At 43.9% G+C, this 18141-nt stretch overlaps 2 protein-coding genes across 20 annotated transcripts in view; one reads left to right on the top strand and one right to left on the bottom strand.

Annotated features, from left to right (window-relative positions):
* Positions 1 to 12911, bottom strand: part of LOC146199404 (general transcription factor 3C polypeptide 4-like) — a 41841-nt gene extending 28930 nt beyond the window's left edge. The window contains exons 1-4 of one of the 2 annotated variants that reach the window (XM_084594878.1): positions 12571 to 12911; positions 11919 to 12048; positions 11735 to 11852; positions 6579 to 6802 (exon numbers count right to left, since the gene is read on the bottom strand). In XM_084594878.1, coding sequence (XP_084451004.1) covers positions 6579 to 6802; positions 11735 to 11852; positions 11919 to 12048; positions 12571 to 12693 — 595 coding nt within the window. In that variant the 5' untranslated portion in view covers positions 12694 to 12911. Of the gene's footprint in view, positions 1 to 6578; positions 6803 to 7875; positions 8104 to 11734; positions 11853 to 11918; positions 12049 to 12570 lie in introns of those variants that run through there. The other variant, XM_084594879.1, reaches the window with a different exon arrangement.
* Positions 12912 to 13073: 162 nt separating this feature from the next.
* The window catches only part of LOC146199400 (uncharacterized), a 269488-nt gene continuing 264420 nt past the window's right edge, over positions 13074 to 18141 (top strand). For 14 of the 18 annotated variants that reach the window (XM_084594862.1, XM_084594875.1, XM_084594861.1 and 11 more), the window contains exon 1: positions 13074 to 13267. In XM_084594862.1, coding sequence (XP_084450988.1) covers positions 13223 to 13267 — 45 coding nt within the window. In that variant the 5' untranslated portion in view covers positions 13074 to 13222. The remainder of the gene's footprint in view (positions 13268 to 18141) is intronic. The other 4 variants (XM_084594877.1, XM_084594871.1, XM_084594865.1 and 1 more) reach the window with 1 other exon arrangement.

Here is an 18141-nt window from a genome sequence, read left to right as displayed (position 1 = left end):
AGCAATTAGAATGATGTGCGAAGCATACAAAGCATGGTCAAGAAGTAATTAGAAAGGTGACACAATAGGGCAGACAAAAGATTTTAATTTTAGCATTCAGCACGACCCCCACACAGCTTGAAGCACAGTTCGTGCTGATGAAAAATCAACTGCTCGGGTTCAGGTAAAAGTCTTTGGTTCAAAAACAGGCAGCTTGTGCAGTGCTACCTGAACCTGATCATAATCAAGATTTTGGCCTTTTCATTATTTATGGATATCAAGAACAGCTGATTCCGGCTCTGGGGAATAAGCAAGGCATGGTAAGCCCTTAAAATTAAATGCACACGAACAATCAGTATCCCATCAGCTGCCTCTGCAACGAAAAAATTTTAAGCTAGCTTCACTAATGATGCTCTCTCTCTTCCTCTTCAACTTAGCACATGTCAACACGGCAGGAAAATAAAGAAAACAGGCCATAATGACCCTCCACTGCCAGCGTCATCCCGCCCATGTCACTTGGGTTTGCCCAACGAGAGGGTACACCAAGATATCCCAGTTGATGTCAACGGGTAAGGGCAGCAAAGAACATGTGGTGAGGAGTCACCTCAATTGGGTGCGAGCGGCTGTAAGAAGCAAGGCCTAACCGGCTCCTTATTCCCTTGCATCACCAAACTGGCAGATGCTGCAGACTAGGGCTTCACCACTAAGATGAGAGGGTGTGATCAGAAACCAGCCTTCCAAGACCCTTGCATCCAGAGTTATGACGTGCTGCTCCTAGGCCATGCAGGCTAGTTCGTATGGCATGGTTGAAGTGGGGTTTTATACCTACGGCATTCTTGGGCCCGTATTCCGAGTTTGCGCCATTATCGAAGTGTCGCTATCTCACGTGACCTCGATTCATCTGATTGGTCGAAACGCCGGAACTGGGTGTTGCCACTGCGTAACTGGAAGATGGGGCAACATCATTTTCTAGCTCTTCCACCAATCAGGTGACTCGAGGTCGGGGAGATAGCGACACTCACGATAACGACGCAAACTCGGAATATGGAACCTGGCAACTTGAGCAACATACAGCACGGATCTCCTCACAAACGTGCTTCTGGCAGGTGACAGCGAGAGGACAGTGCCGAAATTTACAACTGCCATATATATATACTACCAAGATAAATTATGCCGAACTAGTGCTTTTTGCCTGCTATACTAAGTTAAGCCAAGTTAAACTTCTGCAATCTTTAAAAAATTATCTGTAAGTTAGAGGGCCAACGCAGAGCTTGTAAACTTGTCCTGAATACTCACAAAGACCACCTTCTATGAATATGTCGCATTAGAATTATGACTATTGCTATCTTTTCAGTGTCTCACTGCAGGGAACCTCAATGTCTTTTTTACTTCTAAAAAAAAAAGATATTGAAATTGGAGCATACAAAGGACATTATTCCATTTACAAGGCTGACAGTGGGCACTAGCACAGGGCCTTGCACACCACGTGCAGCGCAAGCTTGCATGGAAATGTTGCCTTGCCGGAACAGACGACAAGCAGTGCATTCTGATGGCATCATTTCTCCGTGTAGTACATGCCATAAAAAAGGCAGGGCAATCAAATCAACAAAAGAAGTTCCCCAGTGTTTCTTTGTTGATAGAGGTGAAATCCCAACCAATAAACTTTGCCTTCTGTCTGCCTTTTCTCTTCACATTTTTCTCTAAGGTGTGTCGATCGGCCTTTCGTTTTCCTTCCCTGTCTTCTTACTCTGCACTTGAACATCAGTGCTCCCAGTCACAAAAGTTCACTGCTTCTTTGCAGTTTTTATCCCATGCAAAAGACCACAGCACTCAGTGACATCAAATTTTGGATTCTTTTTCACAGTGTAAAGGAACTGAGTTCAAACTGGATACCTAATCAATAAGATAGACCACGTCCAATCTGGCTGCCGTCTTCTAAGGCGTGTCGGTCGGCCTCTCTTTTTCCTTCCCTGTCTTCTTACTCTGCACTTGAACATCAGTGCTCCCCGTCACAAAAGTTCACTGCTTCTTTGCGGTTTTTGTCCTATGCAAAAGACCACAGCACTCAGTGACATCAAATTTTGGTTTCTTTTTCACAGTGTAAAGGAACTGAGTTCAAACTGGACACTTAATCAATAAGATAGACCACGTCCAATCTGGCTGCCATCTTCTAAGGTGTGGCGATCAGCCTTTCTTTTTCCTTCCCTGTCTTCTTAAACATCAGTGCTCCCCGTCACAAAAGTTCACTGCTTCTTTGCGGTTTTTGTCCCATGCAAAAGACCACAGCACTCAGTGACATCAAATTTTGGATTCTTTTTCAAAGTGTAAAGGAAATGAGTTCAAACTGGACACCTAATCAATAGGATAGACCCCGTCCAATCTGGCTGCCATCTTATTTCCACTGCTAAAAACCACCAGTGTGTCGTGACACCATCGGCTCGAAATGAGCTTTCCTGGAGAAGCATTTAATATTACTACATATATTGGCAGTCTTCTATGGCATCCAGGCATTGCAGTCTCTCCATACTACGCATACTAACTGTAAAAGCGGCACACTGGATAAGCATCACAAGCCTTTTGAAGCATTTAATATTACTACATATATTGGCAGTCTTCTATGGCATCCAGGCATTGCAGTCTCTCCATACTATGCATACTAACTGTAAAAGCGGCACGCTGGATAAGCATCACAAGCCTTTTAACTGACTTGTGGTGCCGTCATACAATAACGTGGCTGTGACATCAGGCATGGAAATGCTGTGGCCAACAGGAGGGCAGCCTGCCATAAGACCAACGCAAACTTGTGCCACAAGGAGAAAAACAATTCAGAAGCAGCAAAAGCAGCAAACCCATTCGGCAGTCGCTGAGGTCAGAAAAGTCCATCTCTGCTGGTGATACACTATTTAGAGATGACTGGGAACCTCCCAGATAATGCACCTCAAGTGCCATGACTGATCAAGGATGTCACGGGCATTGCTGTGTGCAATCAGAAATGTATGCAGTTGAAAATTCATACTGTCACATTTCACATGGCAAAACTGATAAGGCCGTGTGCCGGCGGCTATAAGCAAATAATGTGAAACAAATAATATAACTTTCATGATTATATGTAGTGTGCCAACCAATGCTGTCCACGAGAAAAACAATATTTGGGAAGGAACCAACATGCTTATTATGAATGAAGCATCCTGAAGCCACCCGGGCTTTTTAGGTTCTTCCATTCATTTGTATGCTTGACTTGATGGCATGCAGTTAGCACTAATTAGTGTTCAGAGCACTGCCAGACCTTGGTATCAAGGCAATCAGCCTATCCGATACAGATGCCACCATAGCAGCACTCACTGAAAAAAGAAATTAGCTGATGGGTTAACTCTGGTTAACCCTGGAGGGAAATGAAAGCTTCTTGTACATGGCTACGCTCATTGCCAAGCTTGGATTAAACACATTGTGCGTTTCTCCAAACGTAAAGCCCGTTCATCGGTCTTCGGCACGCCACCTTTTCAGGGCCTCATTCCGACGTGCCTTCTTCACTATTGTAGCAGGGTGTTCACCTTCTTCAATCTCGAGCAGCGTTGTAACCTAGGCAGCAGCCCGTGAGCTCCTATTTATATACGCATCGCCTCTCTAGCACTTTCTACTTCCACGTCACACAGACATCACCTCATGTGACCTTGACATTGGCCACGTCACATGCGACCACCAGGTCACATGATGTTGACGTCATTTTACGAGACCTTGATAGTGGTCATAGGCCACTTAGTGGCTTACGTGACTATGCCCCAAAGTCACATGGCACCCACCAGGTCACCTGATGTTGACGTCACCTTACGTGACCTTGACAGTGGTCACAGGCCACTTGGTGGCCTACGTTGCTATGTCGCAGTCACATAGCGACCGCCAGGTCACGTGACCTTGACAGTGGTCAGGGCCATTTGGTGGCCTACGTGACTATGCCCCAAGGTCACATGGCGACCACCAGGTCACGTGACCTCGACATCACCTTACGTGACATCCTTGACAGTGGTCACGGTCCACTTGGTAGCCAACATGGCTAAGCCGCAAAGTCACATGGCGACCACCAGGTCCCATGACTTTGGCCTTGACAGTGGTCATGGGCCACTTGGTGACCTACGTGACTATGCCCCAGTCACATGGCGACCACCAGGCTTAACACAGTTTGACCTCTAAATCTCCCTCAAGGTGAAAACCGTGCACACCCGACGACTCAAAAACTACCTGCAGTAGTGAAGCTTTCGCTTCAATAGGACTGTCTGTTTGCCTAGGTAGTGCCACTTTGCCTTGCTCACAGGGCCCAGAAGCAACACTGCCCCTTGTCTGCATGCAAGCAGCTTTGAGCAATGGCATCCCTAAATTTTAATTTATTTCCCGGGCACAGGTAAGAACAAGGGAATGGTCAGGCCTGAAAATACCTTAACTAGGCCATAGCCTTGTACCAAGTTGTAAGTTGTTTGGATGGCCTCGCGAATCATACCATCCAGGTGTCTGCACTGGCCAAAGCTGGCCACAGTTTCACTGAACTTTGCACTGTTTACATGAGAACCAAAACTTACACCCTCAAAAAAGTTGCGGACACGTACAGTAGTGAACGGTACCCGTCAATCTCATGATTTAGTTAGCTTTTTTGCTGTGTTTCCAGTAAAGCGTTGTTGTGCTGAACAAATAACATTGAATTGAACTGAATAGTGAACACTCTATTCCTTGTTTTGTTGTAACAAGCGCCCTCTGCAATGTGCAACGTTGTGAGCAATAACCACGACGCAGAGAGGGCACTTTTGCAGGGATCAGCAAAGTATTTTAGATACAGCCCCAGCGTTCAGGTGTAAGTTCAGCAGCAAATCACTTCACCCATTCGCCACTATCAAAGATGATGTCACTAAGGCATATTTACCGCTGCACAGTAAGCTCCCCAGCCAGCTGTATATAATTCTCTTTCCTTAACGGCAACTTAGAAAAGCACAAAATGCTCAAAGGCTGAGCTACGAAAGGTTTTGAAAAGGAAATTTAATGAAACTGAAAGAAACTGTGGATTGAAGCTCAAGTAAATATCCATCAATCTCAGTGACTTGAGAAGTCATTTGAATGTGTAACTGAACCAGTACAAAGGAGCATCCAAAGGATCCAATATGAATGGTTGGGTAGTTGAAACACAGAGGAGCATAGTAGTTAGATGTGAAAAAACAGCACTGAAATGACGTCATATATAAGAGTATTAACTTTTTAGACAAAGCCATGTGGTACAAAAGGCACCAGAAGGAAATGTCTCGTGTTTCAACTTACTTCTGGCAAGGGAATCAACCAGCTTTTTTGTTTTCTCTTTCATCTGATATAGACACTGCAGCAGTGTGAGGCTGATGACAAATATACATGCACCTAAAGCATTCTACTGCTGCTTTCAGGATATACAGCTACCATTTCGACAAAGTAGCAAGAATATGGGCACCTCAAGTTTGATTCTGATTCCAGTTCTTAATTTTGCTTCCAGGCAAAGAAAGCTGAGGCAGAAGAATGGCCTGAAGCATGACAAAGGCTGCAGATGGCACAACACATGGAGTTAAAAAAAAACAAAAAAACACCCTGCTTTTTTTATATTAGCTGCTGCTACAGTGCACAGGTAAAGCAGAAAAAATATGGTAACACAAATCCACACTACAAACACAAATACCAAGGTAAAAAGAGCAATAAGAATAAATTCACGAACTATGCTATAGGGTTTAACATCCCAAAGCAAATCAGGTTATGAGGGAAGCCACAGTGGAGGGCTCCAGAAATTTCGTCCACCTGTGGTTCTTCAATGTACACTGATACTGCACAGCACTAGGGTGTCTTTCAACTTCATTGAAAAGAAACTTCTGTGGCCAGAATTTGATCCCGCGCCCTTGGGTTCAGCAGTCGAGCGCCGTAACCATTGTGGCACCACAGTGGGGTGAGAAAAAATTAATGTTGACCTGCAGTAGTGATATATTACTGCGTTCTAATGAAGAAAGGCTATATTCACTGTAAACAGAGCTTGTATGGCTAGAAAAGGCCAAATCAATTAAACCGATGAGATAGTGACCGCCACCCACCATAACAGTAACAAAACTGCAATGACGCCAAGACCAATTTCTTTGCGTGATTTCCTGAGGGTATGCTATGCTGCCATTTACTTCCAAATGGCGATCAAAGTCTTTTTTTTAGAATTGGCATCAAGGGCCGAATTACGCAACGATCACATCACATAATAGTCACGAACCTGTCAATCAGCCCTTGCTCTTGTTGATCGACAGCTACACCAGTAAAAGTCGACCGATAGGAGCAAGGTTAGCTGATCCGTTTGTCACAGACTTGTTACAGTTTTTGTGATATGACTGTTTCGTAATTTGGCTCCGTCTGAATTTATCAGCAGTAAAAGCGGTACCGCTACCAACCAAGCATCAGCATAGCCGGAAGGAGCCAAGCAACTAATTTTCACTTACAAAGACTTAATGTCATTGTTCTCAATGCCCTTTTAATGCACATTCCAAAGTGTATTTGGCTGCACTCCAAGTTCAAGCCAAAAGTATCGATCTGTTCTGACATAATACTGTACATTTTCTCACCTAGGGTGGCCACAGAGTAGCTTCTCCTTTTGAGTAGATCAAATACTCGTCCCGAATAGGTGGTCTGCTCCTCTTTCGTCTCTCGTTCAGGCGGTGGAGCCCAGCCCTCACTAGCCCGTTTCAGTAGTGCTGCAGAGGGCTCGGCCAAGCACTTCCAATGTCCCTCAGTGCATTCAAACCACACCTGAATTCGATGATCCCTGGTCAAGGTAGCAAGCAGACACCTGGGGTAGAAGAGGCCATGATAGCGCAAAAACCACATTGTCATGCCACTAGTGAGTATCAGCACCGGTGTAAGAATATTTAGGTGACGATACTGACTGCCGCGGCGGAGAGCGCGTCCAGATTGTGTTCGCCCTCCAGTACATGCGCCGAACACAGCAGCGCGGGGGCGCTGCGTCACTATGTCTATTTCACACGGTGACCGTGGCAGACGATATTATGCTGCTAGCAGAAAGTCAGGAAGAATTGCAAACTCTGGTTAAGTATTACGGAGATGAAGAGGACGCTCTAGGCTTCAGTTTTAGTGCAGTTAAGTCAGGTCTGATGATTTTCAACGGCTCAACTGATAAGGGTCTTAAAATACAAGGCCATGAAATACCCAGAGTGGCAGAATATAAATATCTCGAGGTATGGGTAAACGAAGAATTGGCATACATTAAAAAGCATGAGCAATCACTTAAGGCAAAAGGGTGAAGAAATGTCGGGATAATGAAGCATAGGGCATTGTGGGGATACAACACGTATGAGGTTTTGAGGGGTACTTGGAAAGGAATTATGGCGCCAGGGCTTACTTTTGGAAATGTGGTTTTGTGCCTAAAAGCAGAGGTACAGTCGACATTAGAAATAAATCAGAGAGCCGTTGGACGATTAGCACTGGGTGCCCATGGCAAAACCACAAATGAGGCGGTACAGGGAGATATGGGCTGGGCGTCTTTTGAAGTACAGGAAGCTCACAGTAAAATATTATATGAGGAACGCCTGAAGAAATTGGACAGTAACAGATGGGCAGCTAAAGTATTTAAATACCTATACCTAAAAAGCGTTGACTCACAATGGAGGAAAAGAATTGAAGAAACTCGATGGAAAAGAAGCAGAGTGTAGAACTATACCGAAAGTGGAAAAGACAGATCAGGAAGAAAGCTTTGTTTGATAACTCAAGATGCAGTGCCCTACTTTTTGAAGCTAGATTAAGGTGTCTTAGAACACGCAGCTACAAAAAGAAATTTAACAAGGAAGATGGATGACACATGTGCAGTATGTGGTAAATCCACAGAAATAATTAACCATATTATACTCGAATGTAATGGTATCCATCCGGAAGTCGATGCAGGCGCAGTCACTCTTCCTGAAGCTCTGAGGTTTAGAGATACCAGCGGCCGGGTGAATGAACCTGCGGTGGAAGCTAGCAAAACACGATTGGAAGATTGGTGGTTTAAAAGCAGAAAAATGACATAATTTTAGTAATGCAGAAATAAAAATTCAATAAACAGAATGATGGTACAGTTACACAATCTAAAATAATAGTTAAGATATAGGAAAAAAAAATGAGCATGATAGCAACTGCTACCACTCTGTTTCAAAGGGGAAAATCCTATATTCCATCCATCCATCCATCCTATTTGCCTGCAGAGCGGCACGCGTGGCTAAGTAGCGTGGCCAGATTTTGGTGCCATATTAGGCTGTGTTTGTCGGAATTTTTTTACTGTCAGAGTATGTGCATCACAAGGTGTGCACATTAGGTTCTAAGTTTCCACTTTGTGGCAAGCACCATGCACGAACTAAGTATGCTATAACTAGCTTTTTGTGTCGCAGTGTTGGCGGAGATTGCTGCCACGGACGGTCGTCGCTGCATATGTATTTCCTGGTTGTGATGTGTTGGCTGTTGCTTTCACACACCTTTGAAGTCCAGCCGTGTCCAGAAGCCGACCAGATGTTATTATGGGTAAGAGGGGCTTCGTACCCAACGAAAAACCATGCTACCAGAGCTGTCCGAATCAAGTGTCACTTTTTAAAGCTTCATCGGACCCTGCTTGCCTAGAACTGTGGCCCCGGCCAATCCTCTGAGCACATAGAATATTGCAACCGAGTGACCACGCCTGTGTAAAGCACTTTCCCGAGCATTTATGATATCAAAATCGCTCTACACAGAGTTCGATGGCAATGTACATTTAAATGTACCCAAGAAGAAAACGCGTTGCTGTCGGCGAATGCTGTGACCAGTTTTCCCATGTGTCCGAAATATCTGACTAAATAGACAAGTTCAAGAAAGCCTCCTAGAAAATGACAGTCAGCAGACACGTGCGCCAAGCAGTCAAGCAAGCGACCTGCACCCGCCGCTGTCATAGTACTAGTAATAAATAAGGCTTGACGAGGGGGAACAGCCCCTCGTTAAGCCATTGTTAGGCCTTTTGTCTGTGCCCCTTACATCTATGCGATGTTGAAATAAAGATGACTTGACCTGGCTACTGAAATAAAAAATATAAATATAATATATTATAAAAATATACCAAAACTATGGCTATTGCAATGAAAAGGCTACTTGGAATAAACATGTTTGTTCCCCAGAGCAGCTATTTCAGTCGCAGTTGGACAAAAATATATATATAAATTTTGCTATTTGAAGTACTGAAGTGGTATATAGGCATTAATGAATGCCACAATGAAAGGATCAAAATTGGGCCACATGGGAGTCCTCACTACACACAGGCACCTTTTTTGTTGTTTGGCAGCAGCCGCAGTTTGTACTAAACCCGTATTTTCCAGCTCAGCAGTGGAGCTCTCTGATCTCTATCTAAGCTATCCTCAGGTTTAAAAGTGTGGAGGTCACAACGTCAGAGAATGAACAATTGAAGCTGCTAATGGCACTCTGGGTCCTTTGTTTCTATAAGGATGAGACTTCGTTTCGAAGAAGCACCTGCATAGACACATCAGATGCGACATGTAACGGCAGTGAATCAGTTAATTTTAGTCGCCGATCTCGTGGCCAGTTTGCATCCACTGTACATTTTAGTGCCACAAAACGTGGTGGTATGAAAGGCAGAAGTTTTGCCAGTAATGTTTATAACAATATGCAGCTACATAAATTGCTGGACTCGAGAACACTGAATGGAGAATTTCGTGACCCAAAATTATTGAGGTCAACAAGCCACTTTAACAGACAATTGAATTATTAAATCATTCTCAACTGACATCTGGTAATTGCAGTTCAAAGCCGTGCATTTTACCTCTGCACCTGCACGCTGGTCTTTCCTTAAGGAAGACGGTGTTCTTCGCTTGTGCCGTATGGGACCCTTGGCAAATAACACTCAGCAATAAAATTGAAAACATCCGCAGCAAGGTTTGTCCTGTGTCGGTACTCGAGAACTGATAGCTGCACCGTCATGAAAAATGAATTAGGATGGGAAACCCTCTCCTCTCGAAGAAGGAAATTAAGACTTAAACTGTTGTACCAAATTTACCACAACAAAACAGGCATTCGAAAGGAAATATACTTACATAGGCCACATTATGTTTCTGCTCGCACAGATCATTGTTTTAAAATTTTGGAATACAGTGCCAGAACTAACATGTATGCCAGTTCCTTTTTTGTTCGATCCATCAGTGAATGGAATCGGCTTTCAAGTCATCAAGTGTGCTCCATAAATGAAGATGTGTTTTTTTCCACTCTGTAACCCCCCTGCTGTAGCGCCCTCGGGCTAAGCGGGGTAATCATTGAATAAAGAATAAAGAAATGCAAGCTTGGTTTCATTTTGGTCCCAGCGTTCACACGTACAGTAGCAGAGGCGTACCGCAACACAGCACAACAGCGCGGGTTCTATTTCTGACTGCAGAGGCAGTTTTTCTGATACAGGCGAAATGCGGAAACGCCCTTGAGGTTTCTCTGCTCATTAGACCACAGTTGGCCGAAGTTAACCATCTATATATAGCGGACGTCATCCCACAGCGTCGGCGCACTACTCTGCTCAAGCAAAGTTTGAATGCACACTTAGGCTCTTTGACCCAATTGTGAGAACATGTGCATTGAGGCCCACCTTTTATATTTAAGAGGCAGTATAGTTAACTTATTTTTTTGCTGTCATGCGGATGAATGAAAAAACCATTTGAAATGAATGCATTACGATAACGAGTTCGAACAGATCACGGGGCCGCATTGCCACTGCTGTTGAATCTATTCATGCAGCCCCAGCAAATAAAGCACGAAGTAGCCGAAAATTATTATGTGACGATAGCAACCTCAATCCTTTTAAGCCCTTGTAGCATTTAACAAAGCATATGTACACGCCAGGGCACCCAAAAATCCCGCTACACTTGCATTACGGTTGCCTCAGCTCAGCGACTGGTATAGACCCCAAGACATGGCACGATCTATCCTTATTCAAGAGAGGCGCATGGAGCGGCGAACAAGATTTGGTCACACCACCGGGCGCAGTGTCAGCACCTAAATATATTCTTGCACTGTGGTATGAGCACAGCATAGAGTGCATGACTAGGACTAAGGAAACTCCACAACAGAGCACCACATAATTGCTTTAAAGCTTGGTTGTAAAATAAATGAAGATAAAAGCTTCAGCAATCTGTTATGTCAAGGCATATCACACAATGTGTCATGAAGAAAAACAGTCGCGCATCTACTAAAAGCTGAACCACAAGTTGCATGCTGGGTTGTTCTAAGTGACATCGAGGTAGTCACGGCAAAGGCTAAGATTGCTAGTTCAGAAAGGCAGAATACCTAGAGGATGCAGATTAAAAGCAGCTGGACTTCTTTATGATTGAGCCCTTTGCAGTGAAAGTTAAGCAACACGTCAGCAATTCCACGCAGGAATACAGCAAGCAGCACAGCTAAAAAAACCTGCAGTACTACAACGAGGATAAAACAACAAACAGTGAATGTGTATGACTACGTCAAAATGGCACAGTTTTTTTTTACAAGAACAGTGGATTTAATAAATCTCACAACAAAAAAAAAAAAAAAGTCCAGCAAAAGACATCTGCACATCTCATAATTATAAGAGTAGAGTGTCTCCAGCACATACATTTGAAGTTGGCACATTGACAAGCTCAGCAGGTCAATAATCTCATTTTACTGCACGCATGTGCATGCGCGTGCATTGTACAAATGAATAAAGCTTTTCCAAAGTCGAGAAGGTGCTTACCGCTTCCGGCCCCCCAAATGCAAAGGAGACCAGTGAGCCCTGTGGTACGTACTATGGAGTTTGGCATTAGCACTTTCAGGTGACAGTGTTGGGTCAAGCATCAATGAGTGGCGGCGATCTGCAAAAAGAAGCTCTGTGGGCCTCTATAGTAAGAAAATATTGCTAGCATCTTGCTGGTACATACCGATGTCAAGGTCCTGCAACAGGCTGTCATAGGGAGTTGAAGCAACGTCAAAAGGTTTGTCTGGATTGTCAATGCACGACTTGCTGTACTGGTGAGAGTGGCCACCCTCACTAGGTGAGCAAGGCGAACTCTGCGAGGCAAGTACAAGAACACCAAGACACTTCTAGTTTGTCACACGCACACAAAACATTAAATGTCACACGGCTACGGAGGTAATTTAGCCATGTAATACTCCTCTGACAATACACATGGTTGTTCGGAAGTGAAACTTTTGGCTCATTTGCATTTTTAATTTGACAAAGGAAGGATGGTTATCGGGTTTGGTGTTGTGGCCCTAATTCTAGCCAACATATTTTAGTCGTTTAAAAGTCGAGTCGCTTTTCAATTCTAGCCCGAAATAAAAAGACTACTGAGGCCGTGACAAACATATGTTGAATACGCTGCCCTGTAAGTTTTATCACCGACAAAGTAGTGTCGCCTGTGCACTTTACAATCCTAAGAGAACTGAAGAACCAAATATGTGCACAAAAGCGGTAGCATCTACCAGCCTGCAAGAGTGAAATGAAACCATCAACCGGAATTCAGGTTACGGCTACCTGCAGGAATGTAAACAGCAAACATAGTTCTGAAGATAGCAACGCTTTCGCCTCACCAGAATACGTACTGCTTCATTGGTGATTGCGCACAACCTGTTGTCAGCCGACCACCTGACAGCCGAAGTACAATTTGCCGCGCCCGAAAAATTGGTGACGTACGAAGGCTCGTAGATCTCCATTTCAAATACACAGGCTTCAGTATCATCAAGCTGGTTAAACTAATCACATCAAAAAGTTAGCATTATGCTAAAACACTGGCTGTGGTGAAAACCACGCGGCAATAATGCACAGCTAAAATAAACTACAATTTTAGTTTACTTTAGCACGACTCCTCCTAGCACGAGCAACGTGCGCTGCTTCGCGGGCGAACTTTCCTACAAATTTTCGACCACGCTGATCAAGCCGGAACATGTAAACATAGAAGTAATTTCGCACGTTGTGCTCGTGTTTGCATCACTAAAATTTTATTTAAATATTTAATCTTTTAATTAAAGTTCAATATTTTTGAATTGTAGTTTTCAATAAAATTATGCGTGCCAAATATTTATGGACATGTGGCAGACTCATTGTCGTATCAGCAGAAAACATGGCCGCTGCCTTGAGCGCTCCGTTGTGGAAGATGCGCTTCAAAATGAACTGTCCCGAGTAGACTGTCTTCTCATTTTCATGTGGTGTTCTGTGTGTTTGTGTTTGTGACAGTTGTCTAGCATGGAGGAAGAGCGACTGAAGAAGCTGCGAGCTGGTCAAGAGATGGTGAGTGGTCGTCGCATCCTTCAAACTAGAGCGTTCTAAAATAACCCGACGCGCGTATGTGGCTGTGTTGCAAGACCACTCCTCACTTCTGCGCAGAAGAGCAGCCTGTTTATCGCTTCTATACGGACTTCAGTGGCACTGACGGAGCTTCGAAATTGCCATCGATCTCTGACGAGTGGATCATCGAGCTTAGTTTTACTTCTGCCCGATCGCGGAACGGAGCCGCGCGTTGCCGCATGTTGTGCTGGCGACCAGATTGTAGGCTATTTCGGTCTTCCATATTAGCCTCACGAGGAGAGTTTCCTGCGCTTCTGTATGTTTACAAGAAAAGTGATGACAAAGAGTAAACACGGCATCGTCTAACGGGAGCAGTTCTCACACTCCGATAGGCTGCCACATCCGCATCGGCGTTGTGGCCTGTAGCCTGAAGCGCGGCATATAGATTTGATTCCGACAGTTCTCCCGCTTCTCATCTTTACTTTGGTTCCCGAGGAACGTTGAATAGCGACCGTTGTGGGGTTCGCACTCACAACGTGGCTTCCTCTGCGCTATCCGCTATCGCGAGCGTTTTCTTTTGGTTGGTTTATCTGGCTGCGCGCTCTTTCCCACTGCCTGTCCTTCTCCTACTTTTTTTTTTTTCTGTTTTCTTTTTTGTGCTTGGCGGCTGAGCACGAGTGTCGGTCGTTGCGCGCCTGTCCCGTCTCTTGCGCGTCTTTCGGGACGCAATTACTGCGGCATCTTTTCTGTCTATGTGGGGGCATGTGTCTTCTTTTGGCCCCGAAAAAGTCGAAGGGGAAGGGAGGAGGGTCTTTGAACTACGTGCGCGCTTTGTCGGCGTGCCTCTTGTGAGGTCCCCTCACGAGCGCACATTTCTGTCGTTGGCCCCGTTTGATGCGCTTCCTTTGGTGTTGCATTGGATGCTGTTATTTTTTTCTTTTAGAGGCCACCCTGGAATTTTGTATTTTTCTCTGCAAAACCCTTGTGCAGTAGCCGCGTCAGACAATTTCCGATATGACGCGCACATGCCCACCATACCGAAGCAACAGAGAAGATCGCGCACGCTATTGTTCCCGATTCTGTCTGAGGAAGAGTGCAAAGTTCTAAAGCAATTTTTTTTTTTTTCTTGGCACACAGTGTAGCGATGCGCAGCGGTTTCGTCGTTCGCGCTCGTTCCACTTATTGACGACGGCTGCGAAGCCGTGTTTAATAGGGTGGAAAAGAACGACTGTCATTGACAGATGACGCCCCATTGAGTATCGTCACTGTTGTCGGCGAGACAAACAACCTTTGTCGACCGCGACCGGTGTCCTGATGTCTCCTGACGCTCCTTTCCGCAGCGGGGGCGCGTAGCCGTGGGACTACGCGATGAAATGAAATGACGCTACGGTGCCTGTTAGGTGCTGCCACCTGCGTGGCACGAAGCGCGAATTTTAAGTATCGCCTCTGTACGCCCGCAGGAATGTTAGTGCATTTCGACTAATGAGCTGGCTAAATTACTGGAGCTATTATTGTTATTTGGCGAGGATGCATGCGGGGGTAGGAATAGTGCAGAGCTGCATAACATGCACACATCACCATGCACCCAAACAAGGAATTCCCGGGATTACGGGATGTCTTTGCTGCATGTAGCTGGGATACTATCTTTATTTTTTTAATTAGTTATTTTAGTTAATTTTTAATTCAGAAGTGTGTCTATAATATAAGATTTAATTATGGCTGTAGGGTTAAAATTCACTTGCATCATTATTTGGTAATGACCATAAGAAGAAAACGCGAAACGTACTACTGGTTGTAAGCATGCTTGAAGCCACACCATATGGCACTTTACACTGTTTGAACCTTTCTAGCAAAAAATGTGCATTAAATGTTGCAAACGGAAACCTTTTCTTTACTCTGAAATAACTGTTGCTGTAGTTACACTGGCTTACTGCATGTTCAGAAGAACATACCTATCAGTGCCGGGGCTTACGATTCACTTAGTATTTCTTATAAATTGAAATTGACCTCATCATCATGTAGGCGCGCTGAACTTTAACTCAAGACGATTCACTAACACAAGACAAAACTGGTACGTGCGCGAACTTTCAGCTATTTATTACAAGTACTTCTCTCCTTATATACACACATACAAAGGAGAGAAGTACTTGTAACAAACAGTTGAAAGTTTGCGCACATACCAGTCTTGTCTTGTGTTAGTGAATCGTCCTGAGTTAAAGTTCAGCGCGCTTACATGATGATGGAAAACCAACTAGCCGCCATTACAGCATTGCTTGAAATTGACCTGTAAATTTTGCTATAGTTAGTTTCCACCTACTGTTGCACTTGCTGCTTTCTTGTGGTTCGATACTGTTACTGGAACATGGCAACGGATGTTTAAAGCGACAGTGAAGTGAATTTTATTATTGTTTTATATTATATAATAAAGTATGTGGAGCCATTATGTTGTAAAATTTTCATATATTTTTTTAATGAGCAGAAGAAGAGCAAAGTCCTTGCACTAATGTGAACTATTTGTGCGGTGTTTTGATGAGGCATGTGATCATATCGGCCTTACCAGTAGCCTATGCCTTATTGTAATGCCGTAGGTGTTGTCACCAGTTGTGGTAGGAGTGTGAAAAATATTAGTGGACACTTTTACCATGCATGAAGGGGAGTGAATGTATTTGAGAAATTGAGAGGCCCCAAGCTTTGTCTTTTTTTTTTTTTTTTTGTAAGTAAATGGGCAACAAATTAAATTGTCTTTAGTGTTGTCTAAAGGGCTTGCCAAAATGAACTCACATTTTTTGTCCAGCTAAAATAGCTAGAAACACTTTCCTTGCATACTTCATTTTCATGCATTAGGAACTGTGGTTTTTGCAGAACACTACTTGCTGGCACATTCAGTGTCTTAAGATGAAATTAAACTGTTTGTAAAGGGTCACAAGAATAGATGCTTGAGCGTGTGGGTGCATAGTAGTGGAAATGAAATATGGCAGCATGAAGAAGACAAAAACAGCAAGAAGACACGCACACATATCAGTGTGTGTATGAGCACGGTACTTCTATCATCTTTATGCTGCTTGTTTTATGTTTGCATGGGCATTGTTTTTCAGGTAACTCTACAGTAGTGTTGATTGAGGCAGACCACATAAATGAGGATTCACACTTGCTCTCGTGTTCGTATAATTCCATGACACATACATTGTGAAGGTGTGCATTTACCTGGCAGGCACAGTTTGTTCAGCATCCACAGCCTCACTCAATTCCATTACTGCACTCTTCTTTCTACTGTCAGCTTCAGTTGTGACAGCGTACACTTTCATTTGCTGAAAAAAATACACAGAACTCACTTGTGCATTATAGAGAAAAATTGAAAAATGCATTTTTATTTTGTGCTGTATGTAATGGATGTCAGTTTAGGGCAGTGTGCAGCATTAAGTGTGGAGCATGGGTGGAAGCATATGTTAGTAACGTGACTGCAATGGAGAGGCTTTTTGAGTTAATCCTAGGCTGTTTCCTCTACATGAAAGAATTGTTGAACTGTACTGTATTTCCAACTCGGCTACTATGTGAAAAGCAGGTTTTTAACTGGATACATAATATATACATGAAAGTCATCATCATAACCCCGTGCCTGGCTTGTAGAGGAGCGCAGAGATGCCAAATGATGCCTATTTTCAGGCCACTGAATCCACCAGCCTCTGTGAATTTGCTTGCTCCTTCACTGACAAATCTGCTTGGAAGCATGTATAGCTGGAGAATGGCTACAGGCAGGATAATATGCCATTGCATAATTAGGTGGAGATATAGGTGCATGCTTAGAACCCAGGATGGTAATTGTTGACCCTTTAGTTCAGCATGCCTTGTTACCTGTGTCAACTTGGCACACAGATATTCCATCATGATTGAGCAGGCATGGTAGCTGTAGCATAAGAAAGTGTATGCTTGAACACACAAAGTTTTAAGTCACCCCAATTGCCATATGTGGGCCTTGGATTTGATATATACAAGAATTTTCTAAAAGTTACTCAAAAAGCTTTTTTTTTTTCAAGTTTTGAGCTTTATCATCGCCATCATCAGCCGGACTGCACTCACTGCAGGGCGAAGGCCTCTCCTATTTTCCTCCACTTACCCCAGTCCTGTGCTAGCTGCATCCACTTGACCCCTGCGAATTAATCTCATCCACCCATCTAATTTTCTTCTGCCCCTTGCTACACTTTTTTTCCTTGAAATCCAGTTTGTTGCCCTAAGCGACCATCGGTTATCCTTTCTTCGCGCTACATGTTCTGCCCATGCCCATTTCTTCTTCTAGATTTCCACTAGAATGTCAGTGACCTGAGTTATTTCTCTGACCCACTCTGCACGCTTCCTATCTCTTAAAGTTAAACCTATCATTTTCCGCTACACGGCCCTCTGCGTTGTTCTCAACTTAAGTAGACCCCTTTTCGTTACCCTTCATGTTTCAGCCCCCTAGGTCAGGACCGGTAGGATGCAACTGTTTTACACTTTCCTCTTGAGTGATACTGGTAAGCTGGTAGTCATAATGTTTCAGTATCTTACAAATGCGCTCCATCCCAATCTTATTCTTGTAGTTATTTCTCTTTCGTAGTCCAGATCTGTGGTTTTAAGTAGACATATTCACCTACCACTTCCAAGGCTTTGCTACCTATTTTAAACTGCTGTTCCTTTCCCAGGCTGTTCAACATTACCTTAGTCTTCAACATATTAGTCTTTAGGCCTACCTTTCTGCTTCTCCTGTATTACTAGATCATTTATCATTAGTTGCATTTGGTCCCCTGAGTTACTGAGCTTTATCATCATCACCTACCTAATGAGACTTTTAGACGAGCTTCGTACAAACTAGAATATTGTAATGATTGATGTGTTTTATGATT

This window comes from Amblyomma maculatum, chromosome 2, assembly GCF_055883805.1.
Source record: "Amblyomma maculatum isolate TAMU_Amacu chromosome 2, ASM5588380v1, whole genome shotgun sequence".
NCBI lineage: Eukaryota > Metazoa > Arthropoda > Arachnida > Ixodida > Ixodidae > Amblyomma > Amblyomma maculatum.
This window is presented reverse-complemented; position numbering and strand designations above follow the sequence as displayed.